This window comes from Rhincodon typus, chromosome 1, assembly GCF_021869965.1.
Source record: "Rhincodon typus isolate 14 chromosome 1, sRhiTyp1.1, whole genome shotgun sequence".
Taxonomy (NCBI): Eukaryota; Metazoa; Chordata; class Chondrichthyes; order Orectolobiformes; family Rhincodontidae; genus Rhincodon; species Rhincodon typus.
In genome coordinates, this window is record NC_063332.1 from 27136183 (window position 1) to 27158795 (window position 22613).

Genomic DNA, 22613 nt, shown 5'->3' on the forward strand with positions numbered 1-22613 from the left:
CTGCCTCCCTAACCTGTTCTTCCTCCCACCTATCCCCTCCTCCCACCCCAAGCCGCACCTCCATCTCCTACCGACCAACCTCATCCCGCCCCCTTGACCTGTCCGTCCTCCCTGGACTGACCTATCCCCTTCCCAACTCCCTACCTACACTCACCTTTCCTGGCCCCATCCCCGCCTCTTCGACCTGTTTGTTTCCTCTCCACCTATCCTCTCCTCTATCCCTCTTCTATCCGCCTCCCACTCTCTCCCTATTTATTTCAAAACCCCCTTCCCCTCCCCCTTTTCTGATGAAGGGTCTAGGCCCGAAACGTCAGCCTCTCTGCTCCTATGATGCTGCTTGGCCTGCTGTGTTCATCCAGCCCTGCACCTTGTTGACTTTAATGGTTTGAATAGGTCGAAACAAAACTTAACACTTGAAATTCTGAATTTCATTAGTATTTATAGGTATATGGCAAAAGTGAATTTTCACATCTCCAGGTTTGCTTTGCCTCTGAAGTATTTGGGCTTTCTCCCTGAAAAACTAGGGTTGAATTTAACATGGGATATATGAAAATTAAATCTTTTTGGCCAAAAAATGGGGTCAGCCTTTACACAAGATCAACTTTTGCACACATATATATATATAGCATTTCTAAATCAAACAAATTATTTTGTCAACCTGCGTATAGAATAGATGCAGGAACTTGTCATGCATTTGTTGTAAGTGGGGACTGGAGATCCCATAATTTGTGGGCTGGATACATCCATTTATACTGTGTATGTAATTATGTTTTATTCTGCTGGTAACTTGCTGTCATCTGTCGTTTGCTCATCAACCTAAGAGGTAGTTAGGAAGCAGTTACAAGACAGCGGATGATAGTTGATTATTGAATTGGTGTCTTTGTAAGTGTCATTGACAAGGTCTAAGGTATTGCAGATAAGGTAGAGTAGAAGTTCTGCTTGATTGCCTTTTGGAGACTGAACAAGCCTTGGGGAATCTTTCATTGGGAGATTTTAAGTGCGAAGCATAATCAGCCTATAACAGATTGTCAGCAGAAGGGACAAGCTGAACAGTTTTACTTGATGTTGCCCCTTTCTTAAGATATAGTGTAGTAGCAAGAATGAGACATGGCTTACACTTGGGTACATCCATTGGGTTCAAACTTCCTAGCAGATCCCGCACATAGAGTCCATCTCCTTCCTCTTTACTAAGCCACTGGTTACAAGGGAAATAAAAACGGAGGTGGGGGCGGTTCATGTCAGTGATCACGAGCCGATCCAAGAACCAACTGGCACTCATTCCTGTGTTGTCATGTTCAATCCTAATACATGGCAAAGGGGCAAAGCATTACAGACAGGTAGTTGAGTAAGAAAAACTAGAGGAAATTATCGCCAATGACAGACTACATGGTTACATTTAGGTTGGTAACAATTTTTGTCTGCAATCTTTCTCTGCCAATTCACTTTCCCAAGCTTAATTTTGCACTTTGAGCATACGGTCTTATCATCGGTTCCTTGCTGGGCTCCAGTCCCATAAATGTTTCTTACCTCCTGAAATTTTGCCTGATTGTATCTTCAGCTGACCTCCACATTTGTGCTCTTCCAATCAGAATTCCTTATTAACCTTCAGACTAGGAATCATCCACAAATCCTCGCTTTCTGTACTGAGATATTCAAGTAAAAGACCAAATCCCATAGACCAGGATCTTGAACATAGAGTGATTCGAAGAGGAACTGAGAAAGGAGCAGGAGGAGGTCAATTGTCCCTTTGAATCTGTTCCACCATTCAACCCAAAGATAACTGAACATCTAACCCTAAGCCATTTTTCCCATTATCCACATATCTCCTTGTTGTCATTAGTAACCAGAAATCCAACAATTCAAGTCCTACTCCGGTGCCTTCATTTAAGAGTATAGAAAAAAGAGGTGGATTATAGGCTATTGGGCTCCTCCTTTGGGGAGGCGATGGCCTAGTAGTATTATCCTCAGACTATTAACCCAGAAACTCAGCTAACTCTCTGGGGAGCCAGGTTTGAATCCCACATGGCTGATGGTGGAATGTGAATTCAATTTAAAAAAAATATGAAATTAAGAATCTACATTGTCAATTGTCAGAAAAACCTATCTGGTTCACTAATATCCTTCAGGGAATGAAATCTGCTATCCTCACCTGGTCTGGCCTACATGTAACTCCAGACCAACAGCAATGTGCTTTACTCTCAACTGCCCTCTGAAATGACCTAGCAAGCAGTTCCAGGGCAGTTAGGGATGGGTAATATGGGCTGGCCAGTCATTGATGCCCACATCCTACATGTCAGTAAAAGAAAACGCCTGCTTAGCCTTTCGATGATATCATTGGCTGATCTGATTGTAGCCTTAACTCCACTTTTGTGCTTGTCCCCTTAACCTTTGACCCTTTTATAAATCAAAAATCTGCCTTAACTCAGCCTTAAATATACTCAATTAACAAGCCTTCAATGCTCACCGGGGGTGAGTGATAGAATTCCAAACACCAACAACACTAACTCTGTAAGAAGAAATTCCTTTTCATCTTCATTTTAACAGTGGCGCAGTGGCTCAGTGGTTAGCACTGCTGCCTCACAGTGCCAGGGACCCAGATTTGATTCCAGCCTCAGGCAACTGTCTGTGGAGTTTGCACGTTTTCCCTGTGTCTGTGTGGGTTTCCTCCAGGTACTTGGGTTTTCTCCCACAATTCAAATGTTGTGCAGGTTTGGAGGATTGGCCATGCTAAATTATCCCATAGTGTCCAGGGGCGTGCAATCTAGGTGGGTTAGCCATGGGAAATGCAAAGTTATAGGGATAGGATGGGTCTGGGAGGGATGCTCTTTGGAGGGTCAGTGTGGACTCGATGGGTCAAATGACCCGCTTCCACACTGAAGGGATTCTATGGGAGACCCATTATTTTAAAACTGTGTACACTAGTTCTAAATTTCCCAATGAGTGGAAACATCCTGTTAGCATCTTCTTTGTCAAATCTCCTCAGAATCATATATTTCAAGAAGATTATCTCTCTCTCGGAATCATAGAATCAAAAAGCACAGATGAGGCCCTTCAGCCCATCAAGTCTGTACTGCCAAAAATATACTATTACTTATACTAGTCCCAATTTCCAGCACTAAGCTCAAGTCATGAATGCTATGATACTTCAAGTGCTTATCTAAACAATTCTTCAAGGCTGTGAGGCTTAAACCCCACTCCCTCCCATCAATTACCCTCCCAGACAGTGCTTTCCAGACCACCACCACCCTTTGCATGAAATTTTGTTCTCTTAAATCCCTTCTAAGCCTTCTGCCTTTCACTTTAAGACATGCCCCCTTGTTATTGACCCTTCGACTACGGGGATCAGCTGCTTTCTAGTCATGCCGTCCATGCCTCTCATAATCTCAGATACCTCCATCAGGTTCCACCTCAACCTTCTCTTCTCCAATGAAAACAACCTGAGCTTATCCAGCCTCTTCATTGCTGAAATGCTCCATCCCAGGCAACATCCTAATGAGTCTCTTATACATCCCCTCAAGTGCAATCACAGCCTTCCTGTAGTGTGGTGACCAGAAAGCTGTGGCCTAATCACAGCTTCAGCATAATTTCCCTGCTGTCATAATCTATGCCTTGACTGATAAAAGCAAGTGTAATTCTTCTAAACTCTAACGAGCATAGGCCCAAACTGTTCAATCTTTCTTTATAAATTTACCCCTTCATCCTAGAATGCAGTACTGCAGGAGTACCGTGAACTAAAAGGTGTGACTTTTTGCCTTTCAGATAGATGTAAATGATAGCACAACACTTTTTTAGGAAGAGCAGGAAAGTCTTAGCTCCTTGTTGTCGTTTATCCCTTAACCAACACCAGCAGAAACAGATTATCTAATTGTTCGTCTTTGTTTGTGGGAGTTTGCAGGATGCAAATTGGCTGCCACATTTCTCTATATTATCGCACGGACTACACTTCAAAGTGCTTCAGTGCTTGTAAAACAGGTTCCTTTCCATTTTAATTCTCTCTTTCATTGGCACTTTTTTTCTACAGAACCATTTAATAATGTGATGACTATTTCTCCCACTTGATGTCCACACACAAGACACTTGCCAGGAAATTGCAAACAGCAGTGGAACAACTAATGCACTTTTCCTTTCCTAATCAAGGAATACAACTTCCATATTTAACATTTGATTTGCTGTCCTGACAAGTGACAAATAACCAAGTACAGACCAAGAATTTAACTTTAGACATTTTGCAATGTTATAACAGACTCTCTACAGAGTTTCCTCCCACAGTCCAGAGATGTGCAGGCTGGGTGGATTGGCATTGCCTGTAGTGTTCAGGGATGTGTAGATTAGGTAGGTTATAGGGGGAATAGGTCTGGGTGGGATGCTCTGAGGATTGGTGTGGACTTGTTGGGCCGAAGGGCCTGTTTCCACACTGTAGGGATTCTATGATGATTTTACAATGAGACGCTCTTGTTGGAGGCAGTGCCCAGAGAATGGCTTCTAGGCCTGGAGCCTGGTCACTTGGAAGTGGCACTGCCTGGAGCAGGAACTCCTGGTGGCTGTAGACTGGAGGCTGGACTCTTGGTAGTGGCAGAGCATGGAGCGGGGACTCCTGGGGCAGTAGGCCTGGAGCCTGGACTCAGTAGTTGCAGTGCTTGGAGCAGGAACTCCTGGCGGCTGGAGGCTGGACTGTTAGTGGTTTCTGGCGAGATAGCAGCGGCAGCAGACCCGGGGTCTCCTGGGGCATCGGCATTGTCAGTACTGTTCCCGGAATGGGACTCCTTGAGGACCGGAACAACTTTCAGAGATTTGGCAGAAGCCCTGAGGCCGTGCTCAATACCCCAATTTGGACAGAAAGTGAACTCTTATTTAAATAATTTCTATTTATCCTTATTTTACCTCAAAACTGTGTTGACAAAACACTTTTGATTGTAGCTTCAAGATACATGTGACAATAAATAAATTATTCATTCATGCATTCAGACAGTGCCTTCGGTTTCTTAAATGATAGGGAAACTTAAAAGATCATACCTCTGAAATAATATGCCAGACAGACTAGAATGGTGCTAGGTTAGTTGTTGATTTGTATTCAGAAGCAGCATTGTTATAGAAGTTACTACTGACCATATCCCTCCTGAATTCATAGAAGCAAATTAACCTTGGTTCCCATTTGTATTAGTGACCTTGTGTGCGAGCATGTTGTTGAGATTAAATTACTTGTAATAGCATCATGATCGAGTAGTCTATTAATATTCACTATCAAGTCCTACACACCAATAATGGTCTCATAGGGAAAAGATTACAGATTGAATGGTACTAGTGCACTCCAACAAGAGCTCAATGTCTTCTGGAGAGAAGATGTTTTGCCAGAAGAAAAAAATGAATAGAAAATAATAAGCAGAGACATGAAAATACCTTATTTTCTTTATTGGCCCCACATTGTTGGTCTTGATCCTGAAAACATCGGTTTTGTTTTTCTCAAAGGCTGTTCTACTTCTGCAATGCACACATTATGCAAAATGTTTTAATAGAAATTTACGTGCCAAAAGTGAACTTTGATATCAGTTTGTTGGAACCAGCAGGCAAACTTGAGAAGACATGCATTTTTTAAAACCAAATGTGGATGCAATTTTTGGCTGTATTCCACGTTATCACCAAAAATATTGCATTCACTAAAACAAAGCTTATAAAGGTATTTGTCAAAATAACTAAAACAATTTTTTTAGATATTCATGCAAATACAATATAAAAAGTCATATTTATCTTTTCAATCTTGAGATGGACCCGTCAACAACTTGTAGTCCTTTTCAAACATAATATTTCAAAATTAATTAAAGTCAAAGTTGATAACCAATGATACTGCAAAAATGGCTGCTGCTAATATGAGTGGATGAAACTGAATGTGTTTGCATGATATTCCCTACAGGGTAGGCTTATACCTTTGTGAAAATTAAGAGACAGAGCAATGTTATGCCAAGGCATTTAGCATTCATCTGCCAATGTGATCAACAGTAACTTCTGAGTTAAGTGCCCTTTCTGAGGAGATTTAACTTCCAGTATCCCAATTTACAACTTTTATATGGTTTCAAATTACATGGTAGATTTCTGCATGGTAGATGAAAAGGTATTTTCATCTTTTAAGAATTTAATTTCCTCCTTGCTATTTCTGAGCACATAAATACTTTTAAAAAGGTTGGTGGAATGTTTTAAAGCATAATCCACCTGGACTTCCAAAACTTTGTATAATTCCAGATGGAAGATTATCACACTAGAAAAGTGCAATTTTTTGGTAAAAGCAGTGGTTAATGAATGGGCTAAAATAAAGCATGAAACAACTGTTAGTGAGAGAAATGATGTTGCAATGTGGAAAGACACTGAATGGAATGTTCCATTTAACAATGCTGGATGTCATGCTCACAAGACCTGATGTGAGATCTTAAATTATTTTAAAAATCGTACTTCCTTGTTTATTTCGAAATGGACTTTGCTGGACCAAATATGGGTGCTATCAGTCACATGATTTTTGTGAGTATGTTACAATTCTAGAAGACATCCCCCAGTATAATTATAAAGGACAAAGCTAAAACCAGCATCCTCCTGGAATCTCACACACACTCCAATGTGTGGACACTGAAGTCAAACTAATGCTAAAGTATGATAGTATAATAGAGGTTGCGTCTCCCTGTTAGGGATTGAGAACAAAAGGGAATTATTGAAAATCATTATGCCCAAAGTGGTACTAATGGTCCATCATCCATGTCATACAATAAGTAACTGATTTGGACCAGGGCCACAGAAGCCTAACCTTGTTATGCTTGCAGAGGTGCTAATAATTCTACTTATACTTACAGTGAATACTGAATCCCTGGCCAGAGATATGTAAACCAACTGCTAAACTGAAACTGTCTGCTGAATGGACCAATCACATGACCAAAACTCTTCTGATCTTTGAAGTAGCTTTAATAATACATTTCTGAACCCTTGCCTCAGTGAGGTTAAAAACAGCTAGTCTACTGTTGATATTGTAGTCTTGTAAAAATCTAACTAATTGTTTTGCAGCACAGAAGTTAAACATTGATAAAGAGACAGACACAAGAAACTTACTTGTAAAAAGGGTGACCAATTTATGCAGCATGAGAAGTGGGTTTTGATTGTTTGGGCCATTGTCGGCGTGGGTATGTTACAAGAACGGATAGCTGTTAACTTTAACTCTCACACCAGGTAGGAAAACAAACTTCTTTTAGCAATGTTTAAGAATCTAACTGGTAATTCCACAACCAGAGTCCAGGCTTGGCTAAGCTTGCCTACAGGCCAAATCTTCTTCAAAACTTTGTTCTGGAATAAAACTTGTATTCATCTCAAAAGTGAAAAAAGTCTGCACTCCAACAATATCTTGCTGGGCCTTGATCAACTTTAAAAGGGATTCTGCAACTTCATTCAATTTCACCCACTTGAATAAAAACTCCTTTGGAAAAGAACCTTCACTGGATACCAACCTTCTGTACCCAAACAAAAATCATGCAAATTAATGTCCTTTTTCTTCAGTTACTCTTTCTGAAAACACTTTCCTTTTATTCCCCTTCCTTGTATGCTTGTAAGAGTCTGTGTGTTGTGACTATCATCCCTTGGTTTTGAATCGTGAATAAACTATTTTGACTTAAATGAAAAGACAGCATGTTATTGGTCATTTTAAAACGGTGTTTCACAAGTGAAATGCTCAGTGAAACTCTTTTTAAGAAAGTAAGTGAAAAAAGTAATAAAAATTATAAAAACAACTCTGCTTACAGATGTAAAATGAAAATAATAAAATAACTAAATTTATCTCTCTTTCCTGTCTGTAACACTAAAACACGTCTGATCAATAAATATACACAACAGAAGTTGGTGTGATTTGCAAATACCACTAAATTTGTTGGGGAGGGGGGAGTTGGTGACTGAAGAGACATGGGCGGGGCGTCATTGACAGAGGCTTGGGGGAGGAGTGAGGTTGAAGATCTGCACGTAGATCTACACAATATTTGTAATAAGACAGAACAATGGATAGCACAATGCTCTCTGTGTGTTTAATGTTCTAGATAGAACTTGCTGTAATTATAAAGCTGACACAGACACAAAGAGCTGAATGGCCTCCTCTGTGATTCTGATGAAGCCACAAGAAAAATAAGTGGACAAAGTTGATTGATAGTTCAACAAGCCTCGATTAAGAGGAAATGTTAGCAAAATTAACAGTTTCAATCAGGGAAGCTTATACAAGTATTCAAAAAAATTAAATGGAAATGGAAAGGGGTTAATCCTGAATACAATTTGAAGTTAAACTATCCCTCCAGGAATGTCTGTTACCGAAGGAAGGCTAATTGATAATAAGCATCATTAATTGAAAATTGTCGAAAGGGTGAGGAAAAAATATTAATGACAATCCATAATTACAGAAAGTTGTTTGAACTTTTATAGAGATTAACTGATTCAGTGACCAGTGAATACCTTAAGCCAGTGCTCCCCAAACTGTTTCCCACTATGACCCTGTTTTTAGACTTGAAAATGGACACAACACCTCAGGAGGATTGGCTAGCTAACAGGAAGCAGACAGTAGGGACAAATAGCATTTTTTTGTGCTGGCAGAATGTCACAAGTGGTATGCCACAAGATCAGTGCTGTGGCATCTTCTATCCATGGCAATGTGTTACCCCCTACACCACTTTACACAGTAACCTTTGATGTGGCACCTTATCAAATGCCTTCCAGGAATCTAAGTACAATACATCCACTAGTTCCTCTTTATCCACAACATAAGACTATATCCTACATTCTCATCTATTACCCTGATCTACTTATGTAAGCTATGTTTCCTTTGGTTAACACACAAAACAATACTTTTCACTGTATCTCAATATATGTGACAATAATAAATCAAATCAAAAAAACAAGTTAGTTCTTCAAAGAACTCCAATAAATTCCTTTCCACAAAACCGTGTTGGTGGTGCCTGATTACCTTGTACTTAGAGGCCTGTTATGCTGTCTTTAATAATAGCTTCTAACATTTTCCCTTTGACAGACACCTAACAATGGGTTTGTGAAATACTTTGTGTAATGCACCAAGCTCTCCTATGTCAGGTAAAGCATAGGTTAGCTCCTTCTACATTGCTCCCAAAATAGGCTTCAACTGCAACCTCAAAGCAACATGCACTTGTTTGACATGTTATTTTCCCCAATACAGGCAATCATAATTTAACTTAACAAGAAACATTTAAATATATATGAATGATGAGCTTTATTTAATAATTATACAATTTTGTTTCTATATCTTATTATTCATATAGTTTTTTTTTCAATTCATCATATGAATGTACATTCTCACTGTCGCTTTATATAATAAAATCAATTGGTCATCTTTCTCTTCTATAGCTACATGGATAATTATCATCGTGCCAATGTTTTTTGAAATGACCGACCATCTGTAATACTTTCACCATTATCCAAGTGTGAATTTAAACTGAAAACAACATTAAAATAACAAACCAGGCTCCAGCAGGAGAATTTGCCCGTAATACTTACGTGTATGGATTATGTACCTACTTGTTATTTTTAGAATAGGGAGCAAGTTGTTTATCAATTGAACACTTAAAAAAAAGATACATGATATTCCATCCCATTTATTATGATGTGTACTTCCTTGATCCAATAGCCAGTTTTACAGAATGCCTGAAGTGCACACATGATAAATTGGTCTAAAATTTCATGTATTCTTTTTCCTCCAAGTTGCTGAAGAAAAAGAAAACAGCAGCCGCCAGCAACAAGCGAAGAAACAGTTGAAGATTCATGATATTTCATCGTCTTTATCAGATTTGGTAAATCTTAGATAGCCCAGTTCATCTTCAGTCTCCAAATTCCTACATTCAAAGGTTAGCCAAATCCTGATAAATCCGTCTGAAATCTCATGCATTTTCTCAATCCCAAAATCTGGACATTCTGAGAGAAAAAAAAGGGCAACAAAGGATTAATGTTAGCTCCTTAAATGTTGGTACATTATTTTCTACCCTCTTATCATGGCTTTCTGTGTTTTCAATGACAAATCAGAACCTTTTTGAAAGATGGCTAAACATTGCAATGAGAGTGGGTGTGGGGGTTGTAGAAAAATCACTTGGACAGCAAATTCGCAGCAGCATTGAAGCTTATTTTCATGACCTAAACCATAAATTGTGTCTTAACAGTATCCAGATTTTCAGATAATCAGTTGTCTTTGAGTCAAATAGAAGTAAGCCTGATTTGACAATGTGATTTGCTATACCAGATTATCATCTAAGCACTGAAAATTAAAATTTTGAGACTTCAGGGCTCAAAGCTAATAAAATGGCGCAGTAAATGCATTGAACATGAAGGCAAGATTAGTTATACTCTTTTGTTCAAGGTTTATAGTCACTATATCCTACCTGAAAAGAAAACAGCAACGTATGTATTTGGTAGTTGCCAAAAGGAGGTTTATTTCTTCAGCTATATATCCGAAGATGTGCAGGCTAAGTGGATTAGCCATGGGAAATGTAGGGTTGCAGGCATAGGGTGGGTCTAGGTGGGATGCTCTTCGGAGGGTTGGTGTGGATTCGATGGGCCAAATAGCCTGCTTCCACACTGTAGGGATTCTATGATATGGAGACCCCACACAATTTCGTGGGTGACTTCTTTCCTAATCATCCTAAAATGAGACGGACTACACAGATACAGTGTTTGTTTCCCCATGAAATCCCCCAGGTACTGACACTTTAAACAGCATCATTAGCTGCTCCAGCAGAGACTTTCTGGGGTTTGAAGATTCTGAGCCAAAACGGTGAACCTCACAATCGTTTAGTGAATTGTGTCCCATCCCCATAAGTGACAAACACTGAATAGTGCCAGAGCCTCAATAAACCATCCTCCACTGGAATGCTCACGAGCTGGGCAACTCACACACCCATTGGGATCTTGTGCACCATTTGTGAAGCAGAGCTTGAACCCCGACAGGTCCATGGGGATGCACCAAGGAAACATACATTTCCAGACTCTCATGATGTCGCCACCTGGTCTCCCCGGTGATGGAGGTCCCCAAAGTAGTAAACCTCTTGGCCACAAGATGGTAGCTCAGCACTGCTGGTGGTGCCAGTGGGAGCAGTGGCTGCAGGCCATTCCTGTCCCATCAGAGGCATGGGTCACACTGAGAGCCCCAGAGCCCAATTGAGTGAAGACAGGATGGATACCCTGGGAAACAGGGACACAGAGGTCGGAGGCAGTGGCCCATTGCCCATACGTCTGAATCAAACACAGAGCGGCCGAGAGCCAAGGGCCTTTCAGTCACCAGAGAGTCCCTGGAAAAGCAGACACCATTTGATGGGCAACTTTGTGAACTGGAGTGAGGCCTTCATTTCAGGGATAATAAGTGTCAACTGGTTCGTTCATAAGTTTAACTGACATTCCTCTGTACCAGCCAGAAATGCTGCGACAGACCTTTCCATTCATCAGATTAAATCCTGGGGTAATTTTGCAGCATCTCGTTCTCTACCATGTTTAAGTGGACCCGTTTGCCATGGTTACCGCCGCTGCATAAAATGCAGCCGATGGACCCATTGTGGACTCAGGGAATAAATACATTCTTCATTTTACTTTAAAAAGTGAAGCTAAAATAAGTTCAAGTGATTGTTTTAGTGACAGGGTCATATTTATTAACCGTAATGGGCAGCTGTACAGTAATGTGACCAACAGGACTTTCATGTTCCTAATGCTGAATCGCACATGGCCTCAATGCACATGGGACAATAATACTGTGCCGCGGTTAGTCACTGCTGTACATTACCACAATATATTGTGGTTCAAATACTCTCCCATAAATTGTACTGAGAAAGTCACAACAAAGTAATTACAGCACAATTGAAAAGAACAAAACATTAATAAATAGAATGGAATCACAGGTTAATTGAAGAAACCATTGATTCTTTAACAGCACATGATAAGAAGGTCTAGAATCTCATGTGTTTTCTTACATCTCAAAGAACCAGCCGGACATTGGATGATCTTGTTACATCTGAAGATACATGATATTCCATCCTTTTTGCTATGGTTTGTCAAACTTAAACTTAATACCCAGCATCAAAGAGCGGTTCTGATCCCCTGCTGGAAATTGAACCTGTGTCGATGTGGGGTAACAACAGAAGTTGCAGAATCATGTTCATCATCTTCTTAAAACAAGCCTAATGCCAGTCATTGCCTCAGTTTATACATATGTAATGACCACTTCGAAAAGTGACTGGTAACTTGTGCTACAGCTTGCACAAAAACTCCAAAGCTTAGCAGGAGGAAACTACAGGGGAAAAATGTGCAAAAGCTCTTCCAAACAGCAAAGATGTAGTTTCAGCAGGATGCATTGTTCCAGGGGAATGTTTCAAGCCTGACTCATTCTTCTCTCAATGGTTATACAAATTTCCCTGATAAAAGCTGTCCTCAAGATCCTCCCAGCTTTTCCATAACTTTTAACAGCAGAAAGAGATTGCCAATAAACTAAAGGAGATAAAATGCCACAAATAGTCATCTATGAGTTGAGCACCCGATTTATGCCACTATTTTGGGCTCAGAATGGCCGATACAACCTCAACCCCAAACCCGTCCGTGGAGGACACTAGCAAACCAGACGTAGTTTGTTGACATGCCTCCCAAGGGCTTAATAGCCCTGACAGTGGTTGGGGGAGTTCATCATGCATGAATAACAACAAACCAACCCATGCTCCTGGTGGCTCATCCCTTGTTCAAAGGCAATTTGTGACAAGGAGACCGTTGTTCCTTGAGATGGGGAAGACCTGCTGAGGGCCATTCCCTTGCTGTTGCTGCCGAACCCTCTCACCTCTTTTGCCATGCCACCCACTGAAAGACCCCACAACTGCTATCACTCCATTGTGGCCTGGGATCCCGAGACCATCTTGCCCAATGGGTAGGCATTGTGCTGCCAGGAGGCACCACCTCTTCAATAATGTTGCTGCGTAATAGAGCTGCAGATTTCTGAGTATCAATGGGTGGAACTTACACTCTTAGGGCCCTCGATCTCGCAGAATGCTCACCATTATCCAGTTAAATGACTAAGTAGTACTTAATGCATTGGGCCTTCCTTATAAGACATGATACAGGCTCCTGCTGACTCTCTAATTGCAGGCAAGGCCCCCATCACCTCCATTAAATGCTGACCATGATGTGGATAAGTGCAGGGGTATACTGAGCAGGATTGCATTACTGCAAAAGACAAAACATAGCAAAACAGGTCTAAAATTTAATGTATTTTCTTGAAAGCCAACACAAACACATCTAAGTAGTCAAATCCAGTATCTTTCTTCTTTTGTTTGCTGAATGTGAACCTAAAGTGTCAGTGGATACCTCTTCTCTGTGCTGTTGAAATGGATAAATACATTTAGGTTAAGGTTATTTTACAACAGGGGAACAATGGTTTCATTTAATTTAAATAATAAATATGGCACATACTTAACAATCACTTTCTTGCACTCAAAGTTAACTTTGATCTATAATGATTAAATTACATTCTTGTATTAAGTGCTTTCAATTATTAGACAAAAAACACTTTTCTCTTGTATCTTGCATCTTTGTGCTAAGTTCAATTCTTTTTCATTTAGCTCATTTTCAACTCATGTCTAGAAGCTACTTGCAGCTGGTATAAGAAGTTGGAAGAAGCCGTAAATCTTGTTATTCACAGCACCATTTTAGGCACTGTCGTTGTTAAATTGCTAATCAAATATTTCCCATTATGTCAATTAACATCATGAACTCACTGCAATGTTGCTGCATGAAGTGAATCATTAAACAGACATGTTGCATACACCACAACCTTGTGTAGTCTTTTTAATATGAAGCCCTATGTCATATCATAGTGCAAAACTGTGGATAAAATTCTGCCATTGGAAGGTCTTATCAACATGTCAACATTTTACGATCATAAACAAATTGAAACATTCAAAAGATGTTATCGCAGAATATGACTGTATATTTCTGTCAGCACATGAAATTTCTAATGATCAAACTCAGATAAAAAAATAAATAAATAAAAGAAATACAAACTTCTTAAAAACATGATAAAATTTATTTATTTACTTTCTTTTGTATTTTTAATTAAGGTTTTATTTGAAGACCTTAGAACCTTCCAAAAACCTAGGCTTGAACTGTATATTTTTCTCCCAGAGCAGTGACTTTTTAATCTGATAGCAGGTCCTGCAGTTTTGCCATGTGAACAATAATTTCCAAGCTGCAGCCACACCATGTCAGTTACACAAACAATAGAAAGCTTCTTTCTCAGTCTTAAACTAAATCCTTTTAGTTATTCTGAAAAATATTCTGGGAAACTAGAAAGGTTGCTTGGTTCCTTAACTGTTTTCTTGGGGTCTTGGAGGGGAAATGCAAAAATATTTAATTTCACAGCTTGCGCCTATTGACACTCACAGGTGACCAGTCTGGAGGTCAAACTGATTGATAGGCCTGCTTCAGATTGCAGGCGGTTCTGATCCTAACTGGAGGCCAGCGCTATGGGGATCTAATCTTGAGAGGGACCAAGTCCTGGCCCAGGCTTGGCTGGGTGTGGCATGGTGGTACAGGTGTGCTTCAAAAGTAACAGCGACTGATCACAAAAATACCCAAAGAAAGTCTCAGTGACAAGGTGCTCTCCATTCCAATTTGAGTTCTTTTGTAAAAACATCTGGGCTGCCAACTAATACTGCAGATGGACAAATACCCATATCCCTAGAAAGAATAATGTCAAACAGTAGGGCTGCTATTTAGAATAATTGTAGCTCCTAGAACTTTCACAAAGAAACAAGCTTCGAATTCCATTCAGAGGGTTGCAAGATTAGGTGTGATACATTCAGATGGGGATGTTGAACAGTTGGCAGTTTTCTTCCATTAATTATTTCAATTCAATCATTAAGTGCTTAATGGTTGTGTGTATATTGACAACTTATTTGTTTTTATTTAAAAAAAGAAGTTATTTCAATTCACCTGGTAAAACAGTCATTCTCTGAATTGCCATATGCAGTCTTTGGTCATCTTTTCACCACGTATGTCAACAAGGAGCCAAGTGTTTAACTCCTAAACCTCCAAACTAGTGCAATAACTGCAGCAAGTAAATCAGCCTGAGTTGAGCGGTGATGATTAAGTCTTAACATAAATTGGCTGCTGACACAATCTGTTGTCATTAATTGTATTAAGATTCTGACTTAATACAATTAGTTGCAATTTAGACATCACCATTGCATTCCAAGCATGGGATTGCTTTTCCCCATTTTCTTCCTGGTGCACCAAATGAATGCACCAAATATAATAAGGCATCAAACTTTGAGGAAGATATAAATTTAGGTATTCTTACTCAACCCTTTCTAAGGCAAGTGGGACCCTGCCCACAAGAGCTCTCTGATCAGAAGACAACTTGCTCACCTGAAGGAGTTAACAGGCCTTTGATAAGGAATACAAGGCTCTTCGGTGCAGAGGTAAGGTCACTAGCTCCGAGCCAGGTGGCTAGGTTCTGCTCCGGAGGTTTGTAAGTTCTGAACAGTCTGATTAGAAAATATCTGCACACTACCAGGCAGTAAAGGGATTCAAACCCATGCCTCCTCAGAGACTGGAACCTGAATCCAGCGCTTTGGACTGGTCGGCTATGCTACCACAAGACTGTAACTTTATTTAAGATGTATTAATTGAAACTATTACTAATGGCAAGTAAAAACCTTAGGTCAGCAAAACTTGTAGCAACCTGGATGGTATCATGCAGGCTTTGTTTCACATGAACTAACCTGGGTGTGAGGCTGAATAAAAACATGCACTGATAATCCATGCACAACTATTAAACGTTAATGGAAATGTTAGTCTTAGAAATGTGTTGAGTGTTATGCAATCAGCACAGGAGGTGGCTGTGAATGAAATAAATGCCATCCTCTCTGTTTATACCCCTCAGTGGTGGCAAGATTAATATTAATTACAGAATAATTATGGCACAACAATCTGATTTCATAGCCCTGAACTCTGGAAACAAATTTCACTTACTTGCTGGTCAGGTGCACCTTTGGTGTGATCCCACATTCGCCAAAGAGAGTTACAAAGACATTGGCATCGGTTCCGGCTCCTCGGACATCACCTGTTACAGTTACAACTTCGTAAACTGTAAACGAAGGACAAGAGGAAATATGAAACAATTCAGGGAGATGGAAGGATTGACTAGAGATCATTTGACTCAAAATTGGAAATCTACCGGAACAGGACCCCAATGAGCTTTCTGTCAGGAATATATTTGAATCATGGGCACAACAATGATTTCAGGAGGACAATACAGAACTGCTGGGGAAACTCAGCAATGCTCCCCCACACCCTCCTACCCATCTAAACAACTCCAAAACTGTTTTTCAAGTAAAATAAAGTGGACAAAAGAAATGATGTTTCCCACCAACTAGAACTTAAGATGCTTGTTATGCAGGCTAGAAATCTCATTGATTCCGGTGTCGCCCAAATTCCATCTCCCAATCCCTTCCAATAATGTTAAAAAGAGACTCTGTCAACTTGTTCTTCTAGCTAAGAACAGTTTAATGGTCTTCCATGGGCATTTACCTCATTTCTGAGATCCTGTTATGCCTAAATTGACTGATGAATTGGCCTGCACAATAATAGAGTTCACACCTCAAAAATGGTTCTTTGGCAGTATCTACTTTGAGATGTGTTTGCAGTGTGTGTACATACAGCAGTTCAAGGAGTCAGCTCACTACCAAGTTCTTAGTGGCAACTGGTGATGGGCATAAAATGCTGGCCCAGCCAATGAAACTCACGTCCCACAAGTGAATAAAAAAGTCCCTTTGTCTCCAAAGAACAGGGTCCTGTGTTTTAATACATGTAGCTTCCAGTAAGTACAAGAGCACCACACTGTGAGGCCAACTGACAAAACATGTACAGCATTAAATGTCTTTGACTACATATTCTCTAAAAGTGAGACATTTGTGCGTTGTTTCACTTTCTGCGTGCTCTCCATCAACGTCAGCAAAACGAAGAAGCTGCTTATTGACTTCAGAAAGCAAAGTGGAGGCTGGTTCTGAGGTGAAGATGGTTGACAGCGTTAAGTTCCTGGGGCTGACAATCACCAGCTATCTGTTCTCATCCACACATGTTGACACTAGAGTCAAGAAAGCACAGCAACGCCTCTACTTCTTCAGGAGGCTAAGGAAATTTGAGATGTCCATAACGGCTCTTACAAATTTTTATAGATGCGCCATAGTAAACATCCTATCTTGATGCTTCAGAGCGTGGTAAGGCAACTACTCTTCCCAAGACCACAAGAAACTACAGAGAGTTCTGAACACAGCCCAGTCCATCATGCAAACCAGCCTTCCATCCATTGACTCCATCTATATTTGCCATTGCATCAGGAAGGCAATCAGCATAATCAAAGACTGCCCCCCCACCCACCCCGGTTATATTCTCTTCCACACTCTTTCATTGGTCAGAAGATATAAATGTCTGAATGCACGTACAAACAGATTCAAGAACAGATTCTTCCCTGCTGTTATCAGACTGCTGATAATGAACCTCCTAAATGTTAATGTCGATCTCTCTCTGCACCTTCTCGGCAGCTGTAACACTGTATCCTGTACTCTGTTGTGCTACCCTGATGCAGTTGTATAGTACGATCTGTCCGTAAGGCACGTAAGAAAACACTTTTCATTGTACCTCGGTACATGTGACAGTAAGAAATCAAATCAAATCAAACATCAAATGGGAAGCAGTATTTGCTGAGTTTGAACTGTTCTAATCTTGGCACAAAGCAATGTCCACAATATCTTCCTCCTCCTTTGGCAGTCCCTCATGGTTGAGGATGCCTTACTTGCACGTGGGGGAGCTGAACCGTCCAATCCTGGAGCTGCAGAGTTTGCTGCAGCTGATGTTTGAGGAGGCAGGTGGGTGGGGCACTCTGGATTCTGTGTGCTCTTTCTGCTGCTTGCACTTGGCCTCCACATGCTCTATTTGGTGACACTCAAAGTGGTTGGAGCCTTTGCAGATGCTTCTCCAGTTTGTATGTTCTAGGGCAAGCTATTCCCATGTCAGTGGGGATGCTGCATCTGTTTAGGGAGGCTTTCAGTGTGGCCTTGTAGTGTTTCCTCTGCTGTCTGTAGCTCAGAGTACAACACTTGTTTAGGGAGTCTTGTGGCACGCATGCAAACAATGTCGGTGACCAGTGCCTGGCAATACTGGGGATGTTGAACAGGGAGAAGATGCTCACATTGGTAAACCTGCCAGTGGATTTGCAGGATTTTGCAAAGGCAGTGCAGGACTAACTCACCAGGGATTTGATGTGTCTGCTATACATGGTACATATTTTTGACGCATACAGAAGAGTGGGTACCAGAGCTGCTCTGTAGTCAATGAACTCGGTCCTTGTTTGGCGTCTCAGATTTCAAACACTCTGTTCTTCTAACTTCTAATAACTCTGATTTTCTTCTTCACAGATGCTGCCAGACCTGCTGAGCATTTTCAGCAACTTTTAGTTTTGTTCCTGATTTACAGCATCCGCAGTTCTTTCGGTTTTTATTGAGTATATCTGGGAATTTGGTTCAAAATGGGAATTCAATTTCAAATCTTTTTAAGTTTAATTTCACACTAAAGGTCAGATTCTGACCTAGAACTAACAGCCCTTAAGTAAGTTAAAATATCCTGTTGATTGATTTTTATTGTCGCGTGTACCAAAATACAGTGAAAAGCTTTGTTGGCGAGTGTTACAGGCAGATCACAGCAAGCAAAGGATGTACAGATCAAAAAGACTTAGAGGCATACAGGTTACGTTATTTGAGGCTTGAGCCCATCCATCAGTCTGATAACGACCAGGAAGAAGCTGTTCCTGAACCTGCTTGTGCACATGTTCAGGTTTCTGTATCTTCTGCCTGACAGAAGAGGTTATAGGAGATCATTACCAGGGTGCAATGGGTCTTTGATGATATTGGCCGCCTTTCTGTGGCTGTGAACCGTGTAAATAGAGTCCATGGATGGAAGGTTGGCTTCCGTGATGGTCTGGGCTGTTCATACCATCTTCTGTAGTTTCTTATGGTCCTGGACAGAGCAGTTGCCATACCAGGCCATTATACACCCGGACAGTATGCTTTCAATGGTGCATCTGTAGAAGTTGGTGAGGGACCTTATGGATGTGCCAAATTTCCTGAGCCGCCTGAGAAAGAAGAGGCATTGTTGTGCCTTCTTGACTGTTGCATTTACGTGGGAAGTCCAGGGCAGGTCGTCAGTTATTGTCGCTCTGAGGAACTTGATGCTTTTCGCTCTCTCAACATCAGTTCCATTGATGTAGATGGGGGCGTGTTCTCCTCCTTTCTTTCTGAAGTCAATGATCAGTTCTTTAGTTTTGCTGACGTTGAGAGACAGATTGTTTTCATTGCACCACATCACGAAGCCCTCTACCTCTCTTCTGTATTTTGACTCATTGTTTTTAGATATCTGTCCCACTATGGTGGTGTCGTCAGCAAACTTATATTTGGCATTCATTCGGAATTTGGCAACACAGTCGTGGGTGTTCCGGGAGTACAGTAGACGGTTGAGGATGCATCCTTGAGGGACCACAGTGTTGCGTGTTATTGTGGGGGAGGTGCAGTTAACTACCATCACTGATGACGGCCAATAGGTCAGAAAACTGAAGATCCAGTTGCAGACGGCAAAGCTGAGACCAAGGTCACACAGTTTTGAGATCAGTCTGAAGGGGATAATGGCATTGAAGGTGCAGCTGTAGCCAACAAGCAGGAAGTCTGACGTAGGTGTCTTTGTTGTGCAGATGTTCCAGGGATGAGTGCAGGGCTAGGTGTATGACATCCTCTGTGAACCTGTTATGCCAGTAGGCAAACTGTAGGGGATCAAGGCAGGTTGGGAGACTGGAGGTGATGTGGGTCATGACCAGCCTCTCGAAGCACTTCATGATTATTGAAGTCAGAGCTATTGGGCAGTAGTCATTAAGGCACACTGCATGTGTTTTCTTGGGTACAGGCATGATGTGGTCTCATTGAAGCAGGTGGGGACTTCAGCTTGTAGGAGGGGAAGGTTGAAGATGTCAGTGAATACCTCCACCAGCTGGTCTGCACAGGATCTGAGTGCTCGGCCAGGGACACCGTCCGGGCCCGTCACATTCCTTGGGTTGACTCCCAGGAAGAATGATCTGACTTCTGAAGCAGTGACAGAGGGAACAGGTGTGTCTGGGCCTGTCGGGGCAGGTGTTGCCACGGTTGGGGAACACTCGGATTGACTTCTTTGGTACACAGTCCTCCTCATATTTGCTGATGAAGCCCATGACTGTAGTGGCATACTAGTCTAGGTTTTCCGCTGAACACTTGATCACGGTCCAATCTGTCAAGTCCAAGCAGTCCCAGAGACGGTCTTCCGCTGCCTCGGATCAGCACTGTACTTCGTTTTGTGAAGGATTCTCTTGTTTCAGCTTCTGCTTGTAAGCTGGGAGGAGGAACACAGTGAGCTGTGGTCCGATTTTTTCAAGTGTGGACAGGGGATTGAGCGGTAGGCGTCTTTGATTGTTGTGTAGCAATGGTCCAGAATGTTCGGTCACCTGGTGGGGCAGGAGATGTGTTGGTGGTACTTTGGTATCATTTGCTTGAAGTTGACCTGGTTGAAGTCACCAGCCTCTATGAATAGGGCCTCGGGGAATTTTGTCTGTAGGGTATTTGTGGCAGTGTAGGTCTCATCTAGGGCATTCTTCACATCTGCATAGGTGGTATGTAGACTGCTGTCAGGATGGCGGAAGGTAACTCTCATGGTAGGTACTAGGGACAGCATTTTACTGTAAGATATTCTAGGTCAGGGGGGCAGTGGCTTGCCAGGGTCGCTACAACCAAGCACCAGGTGGTATTGATCAGAAAGCATACCCCACTGCCCTTGTTATCGTAGTTAAACAGACAGTTGCTGATAGGGACAGTTATCTACCAATCATCTGAAATCCCTAGCCTGATTGATTTCTGTAACAGGACGCTAAGCTAAAAAGTAACTCATCTTTAAAGGAGTAGAAAGTGATCGATTGCAAGAAAAGGATTTTTAAAGCATATGGTCAGTAAGGGCTTAGTCAGGGGAAGGGAGGCTATGCCTGAGTAAGACAGGGATCGAGGCTGACAGCATATCTGGGAATTTGATTCAGGGTAGGAATTTGGTGCAGAGAGGGAAAGAGGTGCTTTAAGGTTTGCTGCAAGAAGTGTATTGAGTAAGGAATTTGGTGAAAGGAGGGAAGGAGGTGCTTTTTTCTCTTCTTTACAGTAAGTTGGTTGGTAAGCAACTGCTCTTAGGGACTGTCTTTAAATTACTGTAATTTTTTAAAAAAGTGTATTATTTCTCAAGAAGTAGCTAAACTTGGATTCAACTGAGAAATACAACAAAGTCAGGTTCAGTAAAATAATAGAAAAATCCAAAACAGAATAAAGTTAACTTGAGTGAAGTAAAGTTAAGTCAGGGCAATTCAACTTGGTTATGTACGGCTTAAAATATGTGAGTAGTCATGGACCTTACTGGTGTCCTAGACAACCACATTGCACAGAAATATGAACACCATGTGAGCGCAATTAGTTTCAACAGTTCCCTTTTGTTCAGAACTAGCTGTTCAGAACAGATATCTCACCTGTTGCTCTTTTTGTGTTTGTGACTACAAGGTCCACACAATGCAATGGTGTACCTTTCCAAAGAGATGATGTCTGGTAAACTATCCTCGTAACTGTGCTGGGAATCCTTCCAGAAATTGTGGTCAGTTGACATTATTTGATCAGTGGTGGTTACACTTTCAGTCCGCCCAACCCCATCATAACTATCCATTTTTAGAAGAGTTTGTGAGTTCATGTCTTTTGGTCATGACCCCCAGTTTATGGAGACAGGTCAGTGGATAGTGATCTGCCAAGATATGCTGAGATTAGCACTAAAATGCATGCCTGCACAGGACCATTACATGATGGGGTTGAGAGATAATGATGCATGTTTTCAGGAAAGCCTAAGAATCGGAGAAAATAAACTAACTGTTTTTAAGAAAAGGGCCAAAGTACATGCAAACTAGGATTCTCCACCTCCATCAGTTCAGGTTTACCTGATTAACATCATCTCATACTCAATGTCAACAGGAACAACGACGTGAGGCTGCTGTCCACTAGCGTGTACCAAGGCAGCAGTGGATCAAGTGTGATGAAGAGTGTTTTTATTGCAACAGATATCAGCACTGGGCTTCACTAAATATTTTACGCCACATTCCAATGAGTGATGCATTGTGAGTCGCCAAAATAGAAATTACTGCAGTCGCTATTCATTGGAAACATTCAGCAATCAACTCTTGAACAATAATTCTTCCTGAATATAGGGAAAGAAATGACTTATACTTTAGTGCTCACACTGTGTTCTCTGTCTTTAGTCACCTTTCAGGAAACACAGGCATAGCTGAGTTATGTAAGGTTCAGTTATATAATGGCCTATTTAAAAAAAGTAAGGCTGTGTGCTTTTGCGTTGCAGTGCTAGTGTCTCTACCTTTGAGTCTAGCAGAGCTGGGTTCAAGTTGTACCTACTCCACGTGTGTTGCAAGATCTCTGAGCAGGTTGATCAGCAAATATCTATTG

The 22613-nt window shown here is 41.2% G+C and overlaps 1 protein-coding gene across 1 annotated transcript in view; it reads right to left on the bottom strand.

Annotated features, from left to right (window-relative positions):
- The window catches only part of loxhd1a (lipoxygenase homology PLAT domains 1a), a 131150-nt gene that overhangs the window by 102684 nt on the left and 5853 nt on the right, over window positions 1-22613 (bottom strand). Inside the window, exons 2-4 of the mRNA XM_048603627.1 lie at window positions 16033-16147; window positions 5398-5478; window positions 1117-1301 (exon numbers count right to left, since the gene is read on the bottom strand). Of these exons, the coding sequence (XP_048459584.1) occupies window positions 1117-1301; window positions 5398-5478; window positions 16033-16147 (381 nt within the window). The remainder of the gene's footprint in view (window positions 1-1116; window positions 1302-5397; window positions 5479-16032; window positions 16148-22613) is intronic.